General features: G+C 45.3%; 1 protein-coding gene across 2 annotated transcripts in view; it reads right to left on the bottom strand.

Annotated features, from left to right (window-relative positions):
* LOC107114224 (mitogen-activated protein kinase 10) overlaps positions 1 to 23,389 on the bottom strand; it is a 99,368-nt gene that overhangs the window by 35,611 nt on the left and 40,368 nt on the right. For both annotated transcript variants that reach the window (XM_015415664.1, XM_015415665.1), the window contains exons 6-7: positions 16,314 to 16,496; positions 6,820 to 6,944 (exon numbers count right to left, since the gene is read on the bottom strand). In XM_015415664.1, the coding sequence (XP_015271150.1) occupies positions 6,820 to 6,944; positions 16,314 to 16,496 (308 nt within the window). The remainder of the gene's footprint in view (positions 1 to 6,819; positions 6,945 to 16,313; positions 16,497 to 23,389) is intronic.

Here is a 23,389-nt window from a genome sequence, read left to right as displayed (position 1 = left end):
GTGAGCCCAGCGGGTGGGCCCACTGGGCCCCCCAAGCCTTCTCCCCGCCCCCAACAACGGTGGTGAGCAATGTTCCCTCTAAGCTGTGGAGTCTTGTGAGCAAAAATTCTACTTTGTGAGCTACTAGCATTAAAGTTGTGAGTGAGTGATTTGGCTACTGCATAACCTAGTTTGCTCTGGAGCCATCCCTTCCTGAGCTGAGACAAAAATGTGTGAGCTGGAGGCTAAAAAAATGTGAGCTAGCTCACACTAACTCAGCTTAGAGGGAACACTGGTGGTGAGACCTGCACGGCTCCCAACCACTGGGCCCACCAAGCCTTCTTCCCCCTTGGCAATAGCAGCGAGGCACAGTTCCCAGTGCATTCTCTGCGCATGCACAGGGAACGCTCTTTTACTTTTGGGGGGATTTAAGCATCCCCCATTTGGTTTTTTCAACACTTCAGATTTTTCTACACAGCTGGGGAGTGCCCCTAGTGTGCAGAAAAATCTCTTTGCCCCCTATATGCCCCCGATGTGTGGATTTAGATATCCGCACAGAGGGGGCATCTTGGCTATCAGATATATAAATATTAGACTGTAATGTAATGTACAGTAGAATGTAATGTAATTTGGAATGGTAGACTGGAATGTATTTCTCTGGTCTGGGGACAGGGGAGATAACTCTACACAGCCAATCGCCCCCATTTCAAAGAAGAAGATGCTGTAAGGTCACCATGCTTGAAAGGAGATAGATGGAAAGTAATGGCAGGGTCACCATTAATTATTCTCAACGTTCTACAATTACAGACACATCTCCCCATCAATCTCCAGTTTTGACATATTTATTTCCTTCACTATGTTTCTCCCCTGGAATTAAACCCCAACGAATGGTAAACATATAAACTAGACTTGTTATTCCCGTTTGGTCCTTGAATCTGCTGACAATTTTCATTATGCTAATTTACTGCTCACCCTCTACCTATATGTACGGACTGGTAACTTCCATTTCATGGTATCTGAAGAAGAGTACATGCACACAAAAGCTTATACCTTGAATAGAATTCTGTTGGTTTTTAAGGTTCCACTGGAATCGAAATTTGTTCTGCGGCTTCAGACCAACACGGCTACCCACCTGAATCTAGCTTCTGAGATCTCACAAGATTGGGCTGGCCTGAGTCATCCAAGTCAGGGCAATTTCTCTCTTAATCAGTGAGAATCCAAGTCTTTTTTTCAGGACATAAGTAAGCTCGCCAGCAGCCTGTTACCGTGACATTAACCAGATGAAGCTTCTTCTCCACAATTATGAACACGTGATGCCACTTTATACAAAGTCAGACTACTGGTCCCATCTAGCTCATTATTTTCTGCTGTGCCAGGAAGCAGAACCCTGAGGCCTCCAACAGAAAGAAGTCTTTCTCAAGGCTTGCTGCATGAGATATTTTAGCTACAGGGATTGAACCAAGGGTGCTCTGGAAGCAAAGCAGGTGGCTCGACTACAGAGCCATGTTCCTCCCCTCTAACCAGACGTTACTGGGGAATGTGTCAACGTCTCTTTGGGTGCAAAAGTTAAATATTGAGGGAGGCAGGGAAGGCAGACTTAAGAATGCTAAGGAAGCTTGAATACTAACACTTCAGAGGCAGGAAGAAAAAAAGCAGGGGCAACAATGGTATACTCCTGCAACAGCTGGAAGCACTGTGCATATAATTTGATTCCCAATTCACCGTCTCCTGGCCCTAGTTCCTCAGGGCATAATGTGAGAATATCCACGATGCAGGTTAGAGAATGAACAGCGCACTCTGAGATATTCCCCAACTCCTCCTGTGGCAGAGGAGGGGCCCGGCATCAACCAACAGAGAGGGAAGGGGGACTTGGAGCTGCAGTGACCCCAGGCAAAACTGTGTCCAATCTCAGGAAGTTCCAACATTAATTCTGATCTACACAATGATCATTGTGCAGAGTTGCCCAGAATCATGTGAACCGATGCTCGGTTGCAGGCCTGCAGCGGTTTCCAGGATCATGAAAGAAGTGTCTGTTTACCAGTGGTCCACATCCTACGTTTCTCCAAGTAATTGCACCCCTGGGGATGGTTAGCCTGGAGGAAGAACATCCGCAAATCACTGAGCAAACTAGCTAAGCTGTGGGCGGAGAGGACCTTCCTGGGGCTAAAAGGAAACTGACAGGGACAAATGAGCCCTGCTCTTAAATCCTCTCGGTGGGTTGTGCCCTCAGGGTGGCTCCCCAGGCTGACAACGGGATTCGGATTCCCTAGCCTTTCTGCTAGTGGCCTGCAGTCCCCTTACTTTTGGACACTGTGCCTATGCACAAGCTAGAGATGCCACAATCCTAGAAAACTAGCATTTGCAGCGGGATGGCTCCAAGGGAACTGTAGATCCTCTATTCATAAGGCCCTGCCAAAGGGCAAAGGGTGTCCTCTCTTCACAACAACTCTTGTGACTGGCCCAAGGGCACCCGTTTTGCTTTGTGGCTGTGAGGGGATTTGAACCTGGCTCTTCCAAGCCCTAGTGTGACACACCACTAGCCAGGGTGATGGAAGGGAGCTTCCATATACAGAGATCTGAATACCAGTACCATCGAGGGATGGCCTTTGCCCCATTTGATTGGTCCTTCAGGGCAACTGTGCAAAACAGGAAGCAGGTCTCATATGGCAGGATTCTGGTATGTTCTTACTGGCTCCGAGCAGAGGTCATTTCGGGGGGTGTGAGGTATGAGGCCTTGCAGGTCCACCGCCGGGCCCCTCATGGGGCTCGGCAGTGGAGCTGCAAGGCCGGCGGCGGCCGGGACCGTTGGGGGCGGGGTGTGTGGCCTTATGACACACTTCCGGTGATGTCAGGAGGTGTGGCCTTATGACACACTTCCGGTAATGTCAGGGGGTGTGGCATATGCTAATGAGTTATGCTAATGAGTTCCCCTCGCTCTTTTTCTACGAAATGACCCCTGGCTCCAAGTACTGCACTATCCTGCAGCAGCCCCGTGTGAAAACTAGGAGCTTAGGGCAGTTGGATTGATTGACTGATTGATTGATTGATTCAATTTATATCCTGCCCTCCCCACAAAGGCGAGCTCAGGGCAGCTTACACAACATTTCATAAATACAATTAAAACCTATATGAACGTATCAAATATGTTGGAGAGGTTAATGACAAGGCAAACGCTTGGGGTGTTCCTGTGATGTGGTAGACAGACTGGGAATCCAGGATTCAAAGGGAAGTGTGTCGGGGATACAGGCAAAGGCTTTCTGCTCCAGGGAAACACACAATGCAGAAAACAGCTAAGAAGGACAGATTGGATGCTTTCCCATTGAGTGAGTCTACCTTTTGTTAGAAAAACTCTAAGAAGGCCTTAACAACAGGCATACTTGCATCAGTGTAGACCCAGAGAGCATTCTAAATCCTAGAAACAGGGCTGATGTCAGCCCTGAGGTGGGGCAGCTAGCCAGGGCCCAGGACTTCTGGTAGGGCCCAATGCTGCTGATCCCCCATCCACATACCTCCACTGCCCCCTGTCTACACCCATGCTCCCAACTGCCCAGGATCACTGAGGAAGAGCATGTGGGTGGTGCACAGTGGTGGCCCTCTTGGAGGCAAGGGCAGAAGCACTCCCAGGTGTGCAGGTGGTACAGGCAATGGAACGTGGGTGGGGGAAGGGCTTCCAAGTGGGAGAAGGATGCATGGGCACATTGGGGGGGGGGCTGGGCACTGTCTGCCCAGGTCCCTCCCCCGAAAAACCTGGAACGCCTAGAAAGGAAACAATGGAAGAAGTGACCCATGGGTTTTTGAGAAACCCGCCCCCCTGCAGATTCTTGATAATTACACATTAACTTCACAGGCAGAGGAGCCAGGTCAGCGGCCAGCTACTAGCCATGATATGTGGCATCCAGAGCCCATAGATCTTGGTTCTTGTAGCTAAAACAGAAAAAGATACAGGCCCGCAGGCTGCAACCCCTCTCTCCATATGGTACTGCATCACCATGGTAACTGAGCACCTCATAAACACTAATGGATTTATTCCCACGGCAACACTGACATTGGGAAGGATTATGAGATGCTAAGGCACCTTAGGCGGCTTGCTTGGGCGGGTTGCACTTCCCATCACTGCACAGTAATACCTGACCTTTCTCCCCAGAGGGCAAGCATGGCGTTAATGATACTTAAGGTAGTGTGCTATGGAAGAAGGACCGTGCCACTGCTGGCTTCGTTTTCTCTCCTTTCAGCCAGCATTATCCAAAAACCAGCTTAGGAATGGAGAGAATGTTTCACCTCCTCCAGGTAAGAAACATGCTACGGAGGTGCTCGATCATCCCTTTTCTTGTGATCTTAGAATTTGCACAGTGGGAAATTTCAGTAAACATGAATCAAATGGGCATGCATGTGTGTGTGTAAAGTGCCGTCAAGGCGCAGCTGACTTATGGCGACCCCAGCAAAAGGCTTTCAAGGCAAGTGAGAAGTGGGGGTGGTTTGCCATTGCCTTCCTCTGCAGTCTTTCTTGGAGGTTTCTCATCGGAGTACCATGCTGCCTTTGCTCCCCAAATGGGCATAAGAGCCCTGCTGGATTGAACCAGTGATCCATCTAGTCCAGCATCCTGCCTCATATACAATTTGGAACAACCTAGATAAGCAACATGAAATTTTGTGTATTGTAAATTTCTATGTGATCATTTCAGCACTGGAGTTGTTATATGGAGATTCGAACCTGGGATGTAATCCTCTGAGATCAGATGTTGGAGGTTCTGACCCCTAAGGACCATACCAAATCACTCCTTCTGCTAGCAATCTTGGCAATCCAGGGCCTATCAGTAGGGCAATAAAGCAGATGTAATACAGATGAGGTGGTACAGGTATGCAGAAAAACAATATATTGTCATTTAAAGAAGGAGAAACCAGAACAACTCAGTGGTGACTGAGCATGCTTATTGCTCTCTTCAAGGCACTGGATGTTGAGCCCAGTTCTGTGTCAGCTACCGGAAGTGAAAACACATTTGAATGGGGAATTTCAGCTACCGGAAGGAAAACACATTTGAATGGGGAACTTGGCTAGCTTAGTCTTCTTAGAGCTTATTGCATGGTGGAAGAGGAGATTTGTATCAAGAATAAATTGTCCAATAATTTATCACACACACACACACAATGCAATTCCTTGGAGGCTTCCAACTTGATTCTCTAGTTATCAATTATTGCTTCAAAATTAATATATTCAACATAGCTAAGTACTGGGGTCATAAAAACCTCACTCAACATGAATGCTATTTATGTCATTTGGTGCCCTTTCAACCCTGGGGCTGCTTCTTCTTTGTGATACCAGTTTTCTTTGCCCTAACTTCGATGGGGTTGCTCAATTGAATTGCATATGGTAGCACAAGGGGTTCATTTTTTGCAGGTGCTGTTGATGTCACCACATCAGGCACAATGCTCTGTCTGATATCTTCTTCAAAACCACATGGATCATCACAACCAATCGAAGAGAGTGCTGAGAATCAGAAGAAGCCAGAGGAACACAAAAAGGTCCTGAACAACCATGCAATTAAAAGAAGTCTTGGGCTTTAATGTATAACAACATGGATTTTAAATTGTAATGTCCTGAACTATTGTATTCTGATTGTCATGAACCTCCCTGAGCCCTGCTTTGCAGGGGATGGAGCAGGATAGAAGTCTAATAGAATAAATTAATAAATAATGTTTGTTAGTACTAGTGTAAAAAATCACCGCAAATGGATTTTTAATGTTCATGAAAATGATGAGACAGTGAAGCTCAGTAGTCGAGAACCTGCTTTGCATACACAAAGGCCCAAGTTCAGTCCCTGGCATCTCCAGTTGAAAGGATCAGGTAGGAGGTGATGTGAAAGACCTTCATCTGAGACCCTGAAGAGCCGCTGCCGGTCTGAGTAGACAATCCTGACTTTGATGCCCCAAGGGTCTGATTCAGCAGATAGCAGCTTAATGTATATAAAGGTAAAGGTTCCCTTGCTCGAAAGCCAATCAAATCTGACTTTAGGGTTGCGGTGCTCATCTCCGTTTCAAAGCCAAAGAGCCAGCGCTGTCTGAAGACGTTTCCGTGGTCATGTGGCCGGCATGACTAAACACCAAGGTGCACGGAACGCTGTTACTTTCCCACCAAAGTGGCATCTATTTATCTACTTGCAATTTCTTGCTTTTGAACTGCTAGGTTGGCAGGAGCTGGAACTAGAGACGGGAGCTCACTCCATCTTGCGGCACCCGGGTCTCGAACTGCTGAACTACTGACCTTCCCCAGCCTGCAGTTCAGCGTCTTAACCACTTGAGCCACCACAGCTCCTAATGTATGTACTTCAGTATAAAACAAGAGAGAGGCACACAAACTGTGTGAAGAATCCAAGCATATATCGTTTACTGCTTATCCCTTTAAGTCATGCAAAGCTTTGGTTCTGAATCTCCCTTTCCGGTCACTGTTTCTGTGCATTTTTAAAGGGACAAAGTGTTTAGTGAACTTAGGGTCACCAGGCCCAGTTTAGCAACCAGCAGGAGACCAGGAGGTGGGACATCAGCATGATGTCACTTCCAGAAAACCCAGAAATGAGGTCAGTCCTGTCTAGGAATTGACAAAGATCAGTCCATTCCTAGAGAGGTATGAATGATGTCACTTCTGGATTTTCCCAGAAGGGATGTCACACCATTAGCTGACAGCTGTTTTTAAAAACTGTATCTTTCTCCCACCACCACTCTGAGCAGCGGAGGGAAATGCCAGTTGGGCGTGGGGTTGCCACTGGAGGGACTAAGTGGATTCTTGTGCCTTACACACTTAAAGCAAATTCAGAACTTTACGGTACAAGTCAGGTTCTTACTTACCGCCTCCACTTCTGCTGGGTCATACCAAACATTAATGTACGGATGCTGCAAGGCTTCGTCCACTGATATCCGCTTGGCTGGGTCAATCACTAGCATCTTTGACAAAAGGTCCCTGGCTTGGCTAGCTGGAGCAATGAAACCAAAAGAGAGAAATGTGTCATGACATGATGAAGATTCACAGAAGCAACAGGTAGGGAGGCACTGTCTGGCCAAGTGTCCACTTCGCACTTGTTGAGCTTAGGCAAGGTACATTGTTAGATGTTGTAATGCTAAATTACTATTTTTTTAAAAAAATGTTAAGTTTAAATGGCAGGCGGTAAAAAGCTAGACGCTCAATAGTTTCTTCTGCAGTGCTAAGTCTCAGAGGTATCTTGTTATTAGGGGCAATGCAACTGAAGATCTGAACGTGGGACCTCACGGAATGCTGACGGGAGGCCTCCAAGACACAGCGGAAGTCTCCCCCGAGACTCCTGCTCGGTTTGCAGGTCCTTTTGGCCGCTAACCCAAGTATACGACAGCCTTCCAAACATCCCCTAGGATTTGAATGAGGGGTGCAGAGAGCTCAGACCTCCTCATACTGCTCCTCAACCTTTGACGATCACTCTGTATGACTTAACTTCCCTCTGTGATTCTGTGTTACGGCCATCCTCCCAGGTTCATTCTGAGTCTCTGCGTCAGGCCCCGATATCCAGCTCACTTTCTGCTTCTTTGACAACACCCCGCATCTTGACCCTTGGCAGTTTCATCATTCCTTTTGATAAAACTTCCAGCCCAGTTGCTTCCTTCCATAACCTCCTACCCCAATCTCTGCTTCGGGACTGACTCTGACCTGTACCTGCCTCAGGCACTCTCTCAGTCTCATCTCCACCAGGAACTGCTGCCTCTCTGACCTCTCTGCTCTGGTGGAATAGCCTCTGTCTGATTATCCTCTCATCTCCTGCAGCAGTTCCCACAGTCCGCTCTCACTTTGCTTCACTTGCTTCTTTTGTGAGCTCCAGTAGTTTGATTCAGTGGCTCTCTCAAAGGAGCTGGCCCTTCTCTCCTCCTTACTCCTTCACTTCCACAGGTTTGGCTTCAACTCATCTCCGTCCTTTAACTCCCAACTTTCCTCCAGTGGACCATTTGTCCCCCTCATTTCTAGCCCCAATAACCTCCCTCCGTTCTACATCTCCCAACATGCTCCTTTACAAGTAATAATCTTTATAAACTCATCCTCTGCTCCTTCCCATCTGCCATCTACTTGGGCAAGCAGTGCACTGGCTGTACGAATCCTCAATGCCTCTTCTCTGTCTTTCATACGCTAAGGCCTGAGCCCATTGCCCCACCCTCTGAAGCGCTTCCTCTGCATCCTGCCCTCTTCCTTTGCTGTCAAGTCACAGCAGACTTCTGGCGACCCCACAGAGTTTTCAAGGCAAGAGACATTCAGAGGTGGTTTGCCATTGCCTGCCTCTGCACAGCAACACTAGACTTCCTTTGGGTCTCCCGTCCAAGTATGAATCAGGGCTGACCCTGCTTAGCTTCTAAGATATGATGAGATCAAGCTGGCCTGGGCTATCCAGGTCAAGGAACACCCCGTCTTGGACCTTCCTAACCCTCCTCGTAATAGTTGTCTTTCTTCTTCTTCAGTGAAAAGCTGAACCACCTGCTCAGCTATCTGTCTCCACTTCTCACACCTCCTTCAGACATTTCTTCTTTCCTTCCAGTCTCTCTTGATGGGTTCACCACTCTGTGGACATCGTCCAGTCCCTCCACTTGCCCCCTTGATCGTATTCCTTCCAGATTGTCTTCTCCCCCACGATTCTCCCCTCTCTCCGTCACATAATCAACCTATCACTCACCTCTTACTATTTCCCTCCCGTGTTGGTTGCCCATGCTCAAAATGTTATCACTTGATTCATCCTCCTTCTCCACCTACCACCACATTTATTTTCTGCTATTTGCTTCCAAGCCTGCCACTTAGTCCTGCTGACTCCACTTCCCTTCCTCCAAGTCCAACCCTACAATCTGGTTTCCGCACGTTGCTTTTCACTGGAACTGCCCTCACCAAAACAACTGAGAAACTCTTCACTGCAAAATCCAATGATTTCTGTCCTCATTCTTCTTGACTTCTCTGCCAGCTCTTATACAGCTGATCACTGTCTTCTGCTTCACTTTGTTCACATCCTGCCTTTTCATGACTCTGTCCTCAGCAGGTTCTCGCTGTGCCTTTTTTGTAAAACACGTTTTCAAGGAGAAGCTCTCTCTCCAATTTTCCTCAGTCTGTTGGGGTCCCTCAACTATCTGACCTTGGCCCCCTTATACTCTCTGTCTAGACACTGACCCTGGGTGATCTCATTAAATCCTCTGGTTTCCAGCACTTCTTGTATGCTGATTATTCCAAATCTACTTTTGCCCTCTGCCCATCCCTGCATCTTCAGTTGCTTGTCTAACACTTCTAATTGATGTATCATCACTAGCACAGACTCAATAGGTCACGTCCAAACTGAACTTCTGACACCCTCCACCAGCCTCCTGCTCTTCATACACTTTTCATGTCCAGTGGCAATGTCACAATGCACCCTGTAGAACAAGCACAAAGCCATAGCTAGAATTTTGTAAAAATATATCTTCTTCCTCTCTTGCTTTCCATAATTAGAATACCCAACCAGGTCATGTTGCTTTCCCTTTTACAACATAGAATACAGCCCTTCCTCTACATACAGTCAGCATCAGCTTTGCTTCACACTCCTGTTCTGCCAGGTCTTGCCTACTGTAACTTCTTCCTCTTTGGTGTTTTGACACCACAGTTCAAACTCCCCTTCCTTCTAAACTTCCCTTTCCTCAAACTCCCACATTCAGAAGTCGAGATCATTTGCTGGATCATTCTGACCATCTGACATGCTCCTTAAATCCATACGCTGGTGTCCTGTCCACTCCTGGATTCAGCCCAAATTTCTTAATCGTACCTATGAATCCCTCTATGGCTTTGCCTTACCTTCTCTCTCCCTTGACATATCACAATACATCCCTGCCCAGAGCCTTATACATATGACAAACGAAGGAACAAGCCAATGTGCATAAAGGGAAGAGTTGGTTTGCAGGCCCTTTCCTGGAATCTGCACATGTGCACCTGAACATGGACACAGTGGGCTGGATCCAACCAGCTTCCCTGCTGGTGAAAAAGACAGGGTCCCCTCTGACCACGCAAAAAGGTTATGCTGAGAATCAGGGACGCGAAAGTCCAAAAGCCATGTAGGATGGGGACTGTAGTAGAGAGAACTGGGTGAGATTGAGTGAAAAATCTGGCTGGATTTTTCTGAATGGAAGGAGGGTAATTTTCAGCATTTTCCCTACCTGCTGCCCACTTCAGACTCCCCAGACTCATGCCTTTTTTCCTTAGAAGCATATACTCTTGATCAAACAAAGAGGCACTATTATTTTTACCTGCCACTGCCTTACTTGGAACCATCTTGTTTTAAAACTACCTGGGAACATGGGGCTATCACTTTCCCTGTCTATGGGAACCACCATACTGACTCCTAGCCCTGATGTGCTCAATAATGAATTTGAATATAATGGCTCTGAATCCTTAAAAACATCACAAGCCTGTAGTACAAACAAAGAGAAAAGTAATTCCCTTATATGACTGGAAACATTTCCATTCCTTTTGAAACACCCAACTTCTTGACTGTTCAGGATTAGCAGAAATCCTAGTCCAATTAGCATATTTATGAGTTTTCTACAGGATTCTAAAATGGCATCTCACAGGCAGGTATTTGCTAGAGCCAAAAAGCAAAACAGAGAATGCTATGGACTTCTCAAATAAAATGAGACAGAATCCAAACATAATCTGCAATGGGAAGAAATGTCTCCCTGATCATTTTCCCATTTAAAGATTTAAACATTAATTTCTATGTTGCTTCTAACATACCTGTTTCTAAGGTGTTAACATGGCTCATCTTTAGATTGTCTATATGGATAAAAAAGTAATTCAGATCAATCCCTATTGTGGGGGCAATAACAGGACCCTTCTTCCCAGTACAATAATATCAGCGTTAGAAATCCAACGGTGGATTATCGTGGTACCCCTAGCCAAAATCCACTCTGTTTGCAGTAAACTATCTGCTTCCCTATAAAAGCCATTCAGAATCTGAATGGCAACAGATGCAAGAGTGCCTGCATGTCCTTTGCTATTCATAGCCCTGGAGAACCAGCAAACCTGGGGGAGTCGCAAATAGAGAATGGAATCTGGCCAATAGAGACCTGCGCTTGAGCCATTCTGGCAGAAGGAGCTTGATTAATCCTCGCTGGAAGCTCACTCGGATGACTGACACGGAGGAAAACAGCATTCTTCTGATGCAAAATCAAGTTTCCTGCAACTGCCAGTGGAAACTAACAGATGCACCAAATGCAGGTGTGCATCCAGTTCTATTGTTTTCACTATCAAACAATTGGCGCCACCGAAATATCATGTTGTTGTTATTTTAAATATCCGTATGACTAGTGTTTATTCTTAATTGCTGACATAAATGATTCTCATTTGAGATATGAAAAACTCTATTCATTCTTCATTCATAGCATGTTTTCCAAATAAAACAGGAACACTAGTGTGGGGGGGGAATATTCGGAGCAGTTGCCCTGTATTCCCAAGGCAAGAGGGACAGGAATGCTATGGATCCTGTCCATCCCTGCAACGTGATGATCCCCGTTTCAATATCACTTAGTCTTGTTCGTGTTTATGCCTCTGTGCCATTTTCTGCTTTCTCATGCCCAATTTTCCTCATTAAAATTAACACCTTTTCCAAAGTTATTTTTATGTCAGCTGCAAATAAATGGTATCAAACATATACATGTCATGAAAGGAACAGGAAACTCAGCAACTGGAAATGGGAGGAATGAGAATTTGCAGAATGACCATAAAGGTAAAGGTAAAGGTTCCCTTGCTCGAAAGCCAGTCGAATCCGACTCTAGGGTTGCGGTGCTCATCTCCGTTTCAAAGCCGAAGAGCCAGCGCTGTCCGAAGACGTTTCCGTGGTCATGTGGCCAGCATAACTAAACACCAAGGGGCACGGAACGCTGTTACCTTCCCACCGAAGTGGTCCCTATTTATCTACTTGCAATTTCTTGCTTTCGAACTGCTAGGTTGGCAGGAGCTGGAACTAGAGACGGGAGCTCACTCCGTCTTGCTGCACCCGGGTCTCGAACTGCTGAACTACTGACCTTCCACAGCCTGCAGTTTAGCGTCTTAACCACTTGAGCCACCGCAGCTCCTTAGCAAAATGACCATATGAGGCAATAAAAAGCAAAGGGGCATATTTGCACACCCCTAAGTAGAGTATATATACTCATATGTATTTCTTCCAGATCAGACTATAATATAAATACCACCTACTGGTTTCATGCACAACCTAATAATCTCTAACTCAACGCATAACCATTTGTTGAAAGACCGGGCAAAGCCACTCCCCCCCCATACACCCACTCCCCCCCATGCACCTTGAAGCAGAAATTTACATATCAATTACACCATTGTAATAAAAAAGCTAATTTAAGCATCATATTCCCTACAGCTCCCAGGTTCAGCAGCAAACTATGGGCTCACACACACACATATCAAAGGGAGAGGTTTGCTAGCAAAGAAAGCCAGGGGTCACCAGGGCTCAGCCCAGGAATATGGAAAGTCACGCTGAAGATCCAAATGTGTCTGAGCACACACAAAGTGCATTTTCCTAAGATCACAGAAACCACAGCCAATGTGCCCTTTTCTTCCTTGTTTGCAATTAGGCAGAAAGACCATCAAGGAGAAAGCATAACTTCCAAGCAAGATCTGGCCCTCTCCTGCTATGTAGATTCAATGCAAAAGAAGGGCTCTTTTTGTAGAAAAAGCCCAGCAGGAACTCATTAGCATAATAGGCCACATCCAACAACAGGAACTCATTAGCATATTGGGCCACACCCCTGAAAGCACAGCTCATTAGCACATTAGGCCACACTCCCTTGTTTGTTGTCAAAACCCAGGGCTTTTTTGTAGCAGGAACTCCTTTGCATGTTAGGCCACACACCCCTAATGTAGCCAATCTTAATGAGTTTCTGCTGTTGGGTGTGGCCTATTATGCTAATGAGTTCCTGCTGGGCGTGGCCAACTTGGGAGCCAGCCAGAACTCCGTTCCTGTGCGTTCCTGCCCAAAAATAGCCCTGTTGATAGTGAAACTTCTGTCAAGCTACTCCATGGCCCCTTGCAGATGTTTGTTTTCAGGGGTACAAAAGATTAGCCAAAGGGAATGGGGACAGAGAGGTCTCTCTAGTGTGCCCCCAAAATGAAAAGGAGGGTGGCCAGAGTTCAATCCTAGACTATATACTGAATTAGATCCAACTTATATGGACAATGCAAGTGATCTTTAAATCCTTATTTTGATATCAATATGATGTGGGGATAGTTTATGTCAACACAGAGACAGAGAGAACATTCACTAAATTAAACAAAACAGTTCTCCTGCTATAACTGTTCCAAGTTTTGCTTGGAAAATGCTTCTTTACACTGAGAGTGATTAAAATGTAGAATTCACTGCCAGAGGATGTAGTGATGGCCACAGGCATAAACAACTTTAAAAGGGGATTAGATAGATTCATGGAGGATAAGTCTACCAGTGGCTGCTAACCACGATGTCTGAGGGGAACCTCCACATTTAGAGGCACTAATCCTCTGAATCCCAGAGCCAAAAGGCAAGATCAGGGGAAGGCCTCAGCCTCTGTGCCCTGTTGTTGGCCCTCCAGAGGACTGGTTGGCCACTGTTTGAGACAGGATGCTGGACTAGATGGACCACTGGTCTGATCCAACAGGGCTCTTCTTATGTTCTTATGCTTTTGCAATTGCTTTTATTTTATTTGTTTACCTATGAGCAACTGAAGAGCAAGTGGCTTTGCCAGTTATTCATGGGGTGGGGTAGTCCATCTGTTACAGCAAAATGAAAGAATGTCTTGTGGCACCGTAAAAACTAACAGGCATATTCTGGCAGAAGCTTTGGGTGAGCTCCAGGCCATTTAGTTGAATGCATTTAATCCAAGAAAGCCACTCCCAGGATATATGTGTTAAAGTGCCAAGAGTTAACCTCAAGGTTCTCCCCACCCCCAGCTTTTGCTATTTATTTGTGCCTCAAATTGATGATGCTTTGTGTAGGTATGATTTCTGTAGCTGAAGAAGTGAGCTTAGCCGAGGTAGGGGGTGGTCTGTAAGAGTTTCGGTGGGTGAAGACTAAGTGGCAAAACATAACTTTCTGTCACAGAGGGATGCAATCCCGGTTTTCAGGATGTCAGAAACATTCTTATTGGGTTTGCAACCATGTTGTTAAGAAAGGGTATTTTTAGGAACTAGAACAGCAAGTCGGAATCTGATGACATACACGTTTGTATGTATGCAAGAAACTCCCCCCAGAACATATAGCTTTCATCCAGGATCCAGTAAGCGAAAGACCACCTTAATTATCTTTCTCTCTGCATCTGCCTCAAATCCATTTCTAGTCCATTATTCTGTTTCATCATGGGGGGTGGAGCAGTGTGCGTGTGTATGTGGGGGGATTATAGGAAGAGCTCAATGTATCTAAAGCCATTTGGCCAGACCTTCAATCACTCCCCAGAGTGCAGGCAAACAGCCTTGCCGTATGATGGGAAAGGCATTCTGGGTAATGACATGCAAATTACAGCAGATTAAAAAACATTATGCATTGCTGCGGCAAGCAACCTTGGGAATCCATGTGTGCGAAACTGATACAACGCCGCGAGTGGGTAGAAGGCTGCGGAGCTGCAACCGGAAGCCTTTTCTATATTAATCACACATTTATCTTTTTGTTCTATGGAAAGACACCATTGAGTTGACGTTAATCATGGGTTCCATTTATGCTTAAAAATGTCTTGCTTTCCTGTGATTTCGCACAGTGGCAACATCTCAGTGAGCACCATGTGAGCCCTTAGCTGCCAGTATCAAACCTTGGGTGTTCGTGTTCGGTGTGGCATATTGCTTCCCTGCTGGCACATAATGAATCCAACGCCATTTTTACTAGTGGCATGCACAATTTAATGCTTTCTAGCAAGGTTTATTTATTCATATATATATATATGCATGCATATATATATGCATTTGATGAGAGTGTAGTTGCTCTGAAATATCTTTGTTTCAAGCAAGAATACAACCCCGGGAGCCTGATCCAGTGTCTCTCCTACGCACAACCTGAGCATGAACGGCCCTCTTGCAGATGCAGCTGTCCGTGTGTAAACTGGCTGTTCCAGGGGAGGAGGCATGCTAGGGGACTCCTGCATATGAAAGGCAATGGTGTGGCAGGGGACCAGAATGTCCATAGTCAGAGGCCGTAAACCTCCAAAACTCAGTGCTAGGAGCAACTTCAGGGGAAGACCTTAGCCTCTGTATCCAGTCTGTTGGCTTTCCAGGGCAACTGGTTGGCCACGGTGTGAAACAAGATGCTGGACTAGATGGACCCACTTGTCTGGCTCAGCAGGGCTCTTCTCGTGTTCTTTTGTATGTTTCATTAGGTATTTTCATGAAACCAAAGGTGGCCACATTACTTCAGGGAAGACACTGACATGAGTGTTTTCTGCTGATAGTATTTACTAATCAAGTATCAAATATTCACCAGACAAAAAATGACGGAGTGGTAGATTCTTGTGGAATAGCTAGATTTGAGTCCAGCAGAACTTTAATCTGGGAGAACCAGGTTTGATTCTCCACTCCCTCACATGCAGCTGGTGTGACCTTGGGTCAGTTACCAGTTTTCTCAGAGCTGTTCTCTCAAGAGCAGTTTTCAAAAGAGCTCTCTCAGCCCCACCTACCTCATAGGATGTCTGTTGTGGGGAGGGGAAGGGAAAGGAGATTGTAAGCCGCTCTGGGACTCCTTCAGATAGTGAAGGGTGGGGTATAAATCTAATCTCTTCTTCTTCTTCTTCTTCTTCAGCTATCTGACAAAGGAAGCGTTAATTCTTGAAAGCTCTAACCCCACAAATCTTGTTGGTTTCTAAGGTGCTACTGGACTCGAACCTAGCTGTTCTACTGAAGACCTGGTTCCACCTCGAAAGAACCACTCTGTAGCCTTTTCATACATGATCCTTAAAACTCCTTTGAGTTTCTCAAGCACTAAGGTAAAATGTGCTGTCAAATTGCAACTGACGCATGGTTGAAGTTGCATCTCATGAGACTTTCAAGCCAAGCGAAGAGCAGAGGTAGTTTGTCATTGGCCTTCGTCTGCACAGCCACCCTTGTATCTCTTGGTGGTCTCCCATCTAAGTACCGACTCTGCTTAGCTTCCAAGCTCTGGTGAGGCTGGGCTAGTCTGAGCATATTTTAAGGCAGGATAGAAAGCAGAAGGGAGCTTTTCCCCCAGTACACTTTTCCTCTCTTGTTAATTTAGGACGGCTCTTCTGACATTGAGAATCTATGGTACCCAAGACCTGGTTACCTAGCCCCAGTCTCACACTCTGCTGTCGAAGCATAGCCTCTTTGCTCTTACCTTTGAGTTTGTTGTGTTCTGAATCGGCTGGAAAGAGAGAGTCTGGGAAGAGTTTGGGGAAAGTTAGGCCGGCGTATTTAGGTCGGTTTTCCACGTAGTTCCGCACTGTGGGCTGGAGTTTCTTCATGAATTCCGGGCAAGGTGTTCCCAGCTGTTCGATTACCTTATTCCACTGGTCAATATCTGAGTGCAGAGAGTTAAGGAAAGAAGAGGTGCCAAGCCCAGTCTTAACCCATTCAAAGATTACTTCATTCTTCCCATTCCCAGATGGGCTGCATGTCTTGCATTTCAGGAAGACCAACAGGGTTGGATTTGTATTAACTTTACAGTGGGTGCATCACTTGGGGGGGGGAGGCAATATAATATCAAAAGGATTTCATCCAAAGGCCAAATAATCCAAAGGCTAGAGGTTGGTTCAGCCCCAGTCATTCAGATAACACTATGGCCCAATTCACATGTTCATAGTGTAGTTTCAACTGCAGAACTACTTCCTGTTGTCTGGATCCCCTACTACATAAGTAATGTACTAGGGTAACCCTGATCACATGAGCCATTTTCCATGCCAACATCAGCTGCCCTGATAGAGGAAGAACCCTAGGAAGAGATGAACCCATGAGGGTTGCACTACCCCTGTGATCAGAACACCTCTACATTACCAATGTGGCAGTGGAGACAACAGTGGGCTAGTGGCACTGAAGTGGCAACCACACCACAAATAAAGCAATCTTAATTTAGTTAAACGAGTTATAGTTTCATGGTGCCATACGGGTAGCTAGAAACCTCTGGGGCATCCAAATTCCAAAAACCCGTCCCAGCAATGTTATTTCTATTATCTCCTACGTACACACAACTCAACAGTTTAGACAGTGAGGCTGTATTACATGAGCAGATCTGAAGGGCTGTTTTACTGCATGGCCTATTCATAGCTGCAGCATTGTATCAAACGAAGTTCAGAGTGTTAACATAGCATGAACTCTTTACACAACTTCTCGCAGAAATCATTTTACACTACCTTTTCTTTAGCACTGCAGTCTTCCATGAGATGTCCTGTGTTATTAGAAGTGCAGGTTTGTTTAGGAAGTAAGATGGGCAACAGAAAGGGCTGCCATGGAGTCCCCCTGTATGAAAATGTAAGCCATGCAGAAGCCGGCTGCTTTACTCTCATTGACCCCAGGGACCAAATTTGCTTCCCTGGGTTGAATGTTTGCTGACATAGTGCAGTTGGTAAATGGATACTCCAAGGTACCAAAATTCCCCAGACATACAAATGCATGCATGTACATGAATATGCAAACTGACCCACTTATTCATGGATAGAAGCTACTGATAGAAAATTTAATATACAAGAACCTTGTTCAGCATTTCCTGAAATATTTCTGAGAACTCAAGCTACACACTAATGTTTTATCTTCCCATCTTAAGGTTTGTGCCATTAAAACAACTTAGTTTTAATAGGATGGAAACAAAATATAATTTAAAAGAAAAAGAAAATCCAGATAATCCCAAGTACTTCCATGCTTTACTGTAAGAAAACCCTGCTCTTTCATGTTTACGATTGTTGCTATTAGCTGTTGTGGTTAATTGGTTGTTGTTAATTTAGCATCAGTGGCATGCTTATGGAACAAAGGAACCTCTGCTCGGGAGTCTTATAAATTTACAACAGATGGTCAAGACAACATACCTTCCACACAAATGAAAACAGGGTGCTCCTGTGTGTTTGTACCACCTAATTCTCACGCCATGGGTCACTGTTTGGAGTGGCTACCCCCCCCACACACACACACACTAGTACATAATTCCTAAAAGCTCTTCTCTGCTTGCATTCTCTGTATTTATTTAGTCTGCAAGGGTCTATCCTGCACTGATTTAAAAAAACGAGTTCCATATTTTTTTTTGAAAAATGTATATTATGGAAGAGAAAACAAAATTATCTTCTAAATAACTTAATCAGTAGTTCAAACCGAACCTTACCAGCTGCAGTCTATGAAGTGACAGGATGTATTATGTACAGAACTTTGCTATGGATCAGGTGTGCATTTGCATTCATATGTCCTCGAGGCAAAACACATCTATGATCTGGCTTCTCGATATCAGGATGGGAAAGGCTGAAATCTGAAAAAATGGCAGCCCTACTCATTGACCATTAAGGTTGTTCTGTTTTAAAAGGGCATTCTCAAAAACATCCCCCCGACGTAAAATAGGAACAGTTGATTTACCACGAGTGAGTACCAGATAATGTGAAACATCTTTGGTAAATCAGGATATTTGGAATGCATGGGACATCAAGGGGAGGGGGGACAGACCTAGGATTGAGTAGACATGAGAGGTAGGGTAATGCTGAGTGGCAGAAAAGTGAGACCATGGTAGTTCAAACAGTCCTTGAGGAGAGTGTATGTTGAGGAAGTAATGTTGAGGAACACTACTCAACATTCTACTCAACATACAAGCATGTTGAGGGAGTTATCGCAAGAGGAGAAACAAATGGTCTGATTATCAGAAAGGGTGGCTTCTCTTCAGGGCATAGGAAGTCACATGCCAGAAGTCATAAAGATGAGTAGCTGAATTGTTGGGTTCACTGAAACACAGGAATTAGACTGGATTCACACACTGTTGTGCTACTGTAACCATTCACCTGCAACACCCAACTACATGTGGATCCTGCCTGGAAAAAAGAAGACTGTGTGGGGTTTGTTTGTTTTAATGCAGAAACAAAATACGTTTGGCTATAGCAGCCAGCTTACTTATTTTTTATGTGCCAGTTAGGGCTCCGACATCAGAATACCTATCCTCCTATGACAAAGAAGCATCCTCTCTATAAGAGAGTGTCTCTAAATTCCAATTACAGTCACAACCATGAAAGTGAGCCTATACTGGACAGAAGGTGAAAGTGGTGAGCCTATACTGGACTATATGATAGCTGATTTTGATTACCTCAAAAACAAGTCATTGAGCAATTTTACCTGGACAGCAATGATGATGAGGGTTGGGGGGGGGGAGAAGCAAGAGCTGAAATATTTTCACCCTTGTGATCTACTTGAAGACGGCAAGAACAAATACATTACACCAGTTTCTGAGATTTAGCAGTTTGCAAGTCTGAGATGGCAAGAAGTGGAAATGAAGGCAAGACAGACACATTAAAACACTCCTCAACTCAATATTAAGTGCGAAGATTAGATCCACTAAGATATGAAGCGGGGATGACACATTTTAATAAAGGGCTGGGCTTAAACGGATAACCCTGGCGGTACATGATGCAATTTCAAACACCGAACCTACAGCAACACCAGTTCCAAGCTGTGTTTCTCCATGAGGATTCACATACTAATCCTTGGGTGTTGGAATATATACATCATATCATAATTTAAGGTATATAAAGCTGATGTAGGACGTTGTAACACTATCATTTGTCAATGACACTGGAGCAGCAGCAGATGCTATCATACACCTGAACACTTGAAACTGCCTTACGCCAAGTTAGAATCTTGGTCTATCAAGGTCAGTATTGTCTACTCTGATAGGCAGAAGCTTTCCAGGGTGTTTGGTAGAGTTCTTTCATATCATATACTCCCTGATGTATGCAATACCAATTCTCTACCACTGAGCCACAGCCCTTCCCTGATGAGACAGATGACATTTCCCAGTGGGTTCTCTGCATGGCACTCCAATAATAAGTAGATGAATAATCATATGGGTGGGAGGAGTTATGCAAATCCATGATTACAAAATCTTAGAGTCAAAGCTTGAAAGAGCACAAGCTTCACTGCAATATACCTGACCATCACTCATCATGCCTTTGAAATATCAGGCCTTGTTATCAACCACCATGGCTTCGATCTTATGTGGTTTAGGTGCAGCTGCTACGCATAAATGGCAATTTGCCCCCTGCCTTCTCTTAATTTAGTCTTCTATAACCCGGGAAGGGGAAGGGGTCAAAGTGGGAGCCACAGAGAGAGGGGAAATTAGTAAAATTATCCCTCTTTTCATGAGTAGAAGTACATAGAGTGATCAGAAAGGGAGATCAGGGTGCAAAGCCAACAGTGTGTAGAAGACGCTGAGAATAGTTTGTAGTATCACCGTTCGTCCACGTCCTACTAGCAAGAGAACATAGGAGGGCATTCTTGCTGTTTTCTCTAAAGGAGCTCATTTGACATATTTTTTCAAAGCGTTACCAAAGTGTGTTGATTGGGGCTAAACAACACCATAGCCAGATAACTGTGGGGTGGGAGGGGCAGCAGCATCCCTGTTTTAAAAAAAGAGGCACACAGCAAACAAACCCTGAGTGAGCAGCTAGCTCCAGAGGACTTGGGGCAGCAGCAGGGAGATGACAACGCTGGCGGGTGAGAAAGGGAGGTGAGCCAGCCACGCCACAGGCAGATAAGCACTGCATTTGCTGCCCCCTCCCCCCTCCAATTTGGCTCATGGCTCTCGCAATTTGGGCTGGGGGTGGAGCTGGCTGTGCCAGAGCCAGGCATGCACTCCTTCCCCACCAACTCTTGCTCATTCATTTGCTCCACTGGCCGGGCATCAGCCAGCTGCTCTCGCCGCTTCCCTCCAGATCAGCAGTCCCAGGCTCCCTCCACCTCCTGGGGGAGGGAAGGGGGACCGGGAGATTAGGGGGCAGGGCAAATTTGGGAGGGACCGTTGCTCCAAGGGCCCCCCGGGGCTATGGGCCTGGGGCTAAACATCATCAGGGATAATATAGTTTATATTTTAATACACAGTTTCAGTCTGTATCATGAGTGCCAACACAGCACCATAGCTACAATCCTGTGGACTTCTCTACGTTTCATTAAAATCTTAACAAATTCATGTAACATAATAATCATCCCTTACATTAGAAGATGACAGTTATAAAAAAAACCCCACCCTCAGTACCTTAGAAAGTTTTATGTTGAAGCTATATATCTCATACGCTTTAGCATCTCCAATCATCTTCCATCAACTTACAAGCAAAGGGTTTCTTAATTTCCTGTTCTTGACCCCTCATCTGCCCCCCATGTCCTGTTTCCACCTCTAGGGAACTCTGTACTGGTGGCTATTAGTGCCATTCTAAGCAGAATTATACACCTCTAATCCTTGACTTCAAGAGTATAACTTTATTAAGGATTACAGAGTTTGGAAATACTAGTACACAGATAAAACCAAGAACCAACATGACAGCCTGCAGTCTAAAATAATGGGTTGGGTCCTCTCTAGATTTCTGTGGCAGCAAAGGAGCCCTTTTCACCAATTGACTCTCCTGCACCAGCCTCAAATGCCCTCTGAAATGCTGCTTCTCATGGGATGGCAGGGGCCCAGGAATAGTGGCGGGGGGTGGGGTTGGAGGTCTCCTCCAGGAGGTGGGATTGGCAAAATTTATATACACCAAACCCATGGGAATCTAGGTGGTATCCAAGCCTTTGAGCTGTTTGTGCATATCATGGTGTCCCGTCCCCCCCCAATGACTATTTGACATGGCACTTATAGAAGGCACTGCTTTCTATGCTGGAGTGGTCGTGTGAAATATTTTCGGGTTGCCAACTCCTGGTTGGGAAATCCCCAGAGATTTAGGGATTGGAGATTGGGGAGGGTGGAGTTTGGGGAGGGGAGGGACCTAAAGGGAGTATAATGTTATAGACTCCACCCTCCAAAGCAGGCTTTTTTATCCAGGGGAACTGTCATCTGGAAATTAACTGTAATTACGGGAGATCTCCAGGCCCCACTTGGAGGTTAGAAACCCTGGAATGTTTGACCATGGTCTTATGACCTCTTGCAACTCCTTTTGAAAGACAGGTTAAGCCAAGAAGACTCCTTTTGAACTCCTTTTGAAAGACAGGTTAACACACCTCTGAGACCTGTTGGAACTTATTCAATACTGAATGAAAAAAATACTTTCCTGACTCATACTATTCTGTTATGTGAAAAGCAGATGGTTGTCATCGTTCCCCCCACCCAGGTCTTAGCATGGCCTGATTACTGATGGAGAAAAACGGACAGTAATGACCAGCCTGGTGTTCCGGTACCTGGAAAAATTAGTGCTATCTACCTGAGGAATGCAAAAAAGCAGGTAGAGTACAATGTTAAAAAACATGTTTGCATAAAATAAGAAGTCTGCAAAAAGGGGGGAGGGAGTTGAGGATTTGGAGACTCTTCCTTACCACTGAAAAGTTACACTATGAGAACAAAAGAAAGTGAGAAAATGTTGTAGAGCCTTACAGGAAATGGAAAGCACACTTAATAGCATTTCCTCCTATTTGTTTAAGAATACCAACACAATTAAGGGCAAATTTCAAACAAATCATCAGCTGCTAGTGCCTGGTTTCTAGGGAGTTATTTCTATAGCAAAACGCTTTTAATGGTTTAATTATAGAGGCTCTGTGAACAAATTTTAATAACTATGCAGCTGTTTGAAGAGAAACCAGGCTTTTAAAATGCATTATACAGGGCATCTCTGGTTAGGCTTATCTTTTCTTCTCCTCCTGGTAATTTATTTGAAAGACAGATTTTACAAAAAAAAATAAAAAATAAACTCCATTAGACTAACCACATAGGAGCGACAAACCTAAGCCTTTTCCTGCTAAGGGCAAGTTTAAATTATCTCTCTATCTATAAAACACAAAATCTTAACATAAAACGAGGAGCCCTTGCTATTCCGCTGTGGATATTTGTTCTAAACCAGGATCCTTGATAACGATAAAACAGAAGGGCAGCCACAGGAATGGCACTGTTGGTTTTCAACCAAAAGTATTTCTTGTGGTTGTCAAGTGAGGGTCTGCTGCAGTGGTTACCAAACTTTTCGGTATTGTGATCCACAAGTTCAAATGTACTTGCTATGGCGACCCACGCAGGGCTAGCCCAAAGTTTTTGGGCACTGTAGGCAAACGATGACCCTGGAATCCACCAAGTTCAGCATTCCATTTCCCACCCAGATGTTTCTGAGAAACCAACCAATAGCACACAAAGGGCACAGCTGGTCCCACTACGAACCCCAAGCAAGTGGCATTCCAACATACACAGCCTTTGCATACGGAGTTTACATTCCAGCCTCTGACCACCATCTCCTTCTCCATTATGCTCTCTAATCTCTCCCCCCCCCC

Source organism: Gekko japonicus, unplaced genomic scaffold, assembly GCF_001447785.1.
Source record: "Gekko japonicus isolate JY-2015 unplaced genomic scaffold, Gekko_japonicus_V1.1 scaffold3639, whole genome shotgun sequence".
Lineage (NCBI taxonomy): Eukaryota > Metazoa > Chordata > Lepidosauria > Squamata > Gekkonidae > Gekko > Gekko japonicus.
This window is presented reverse-complemented; position numbering and strand designations above follow the sequence as displayed.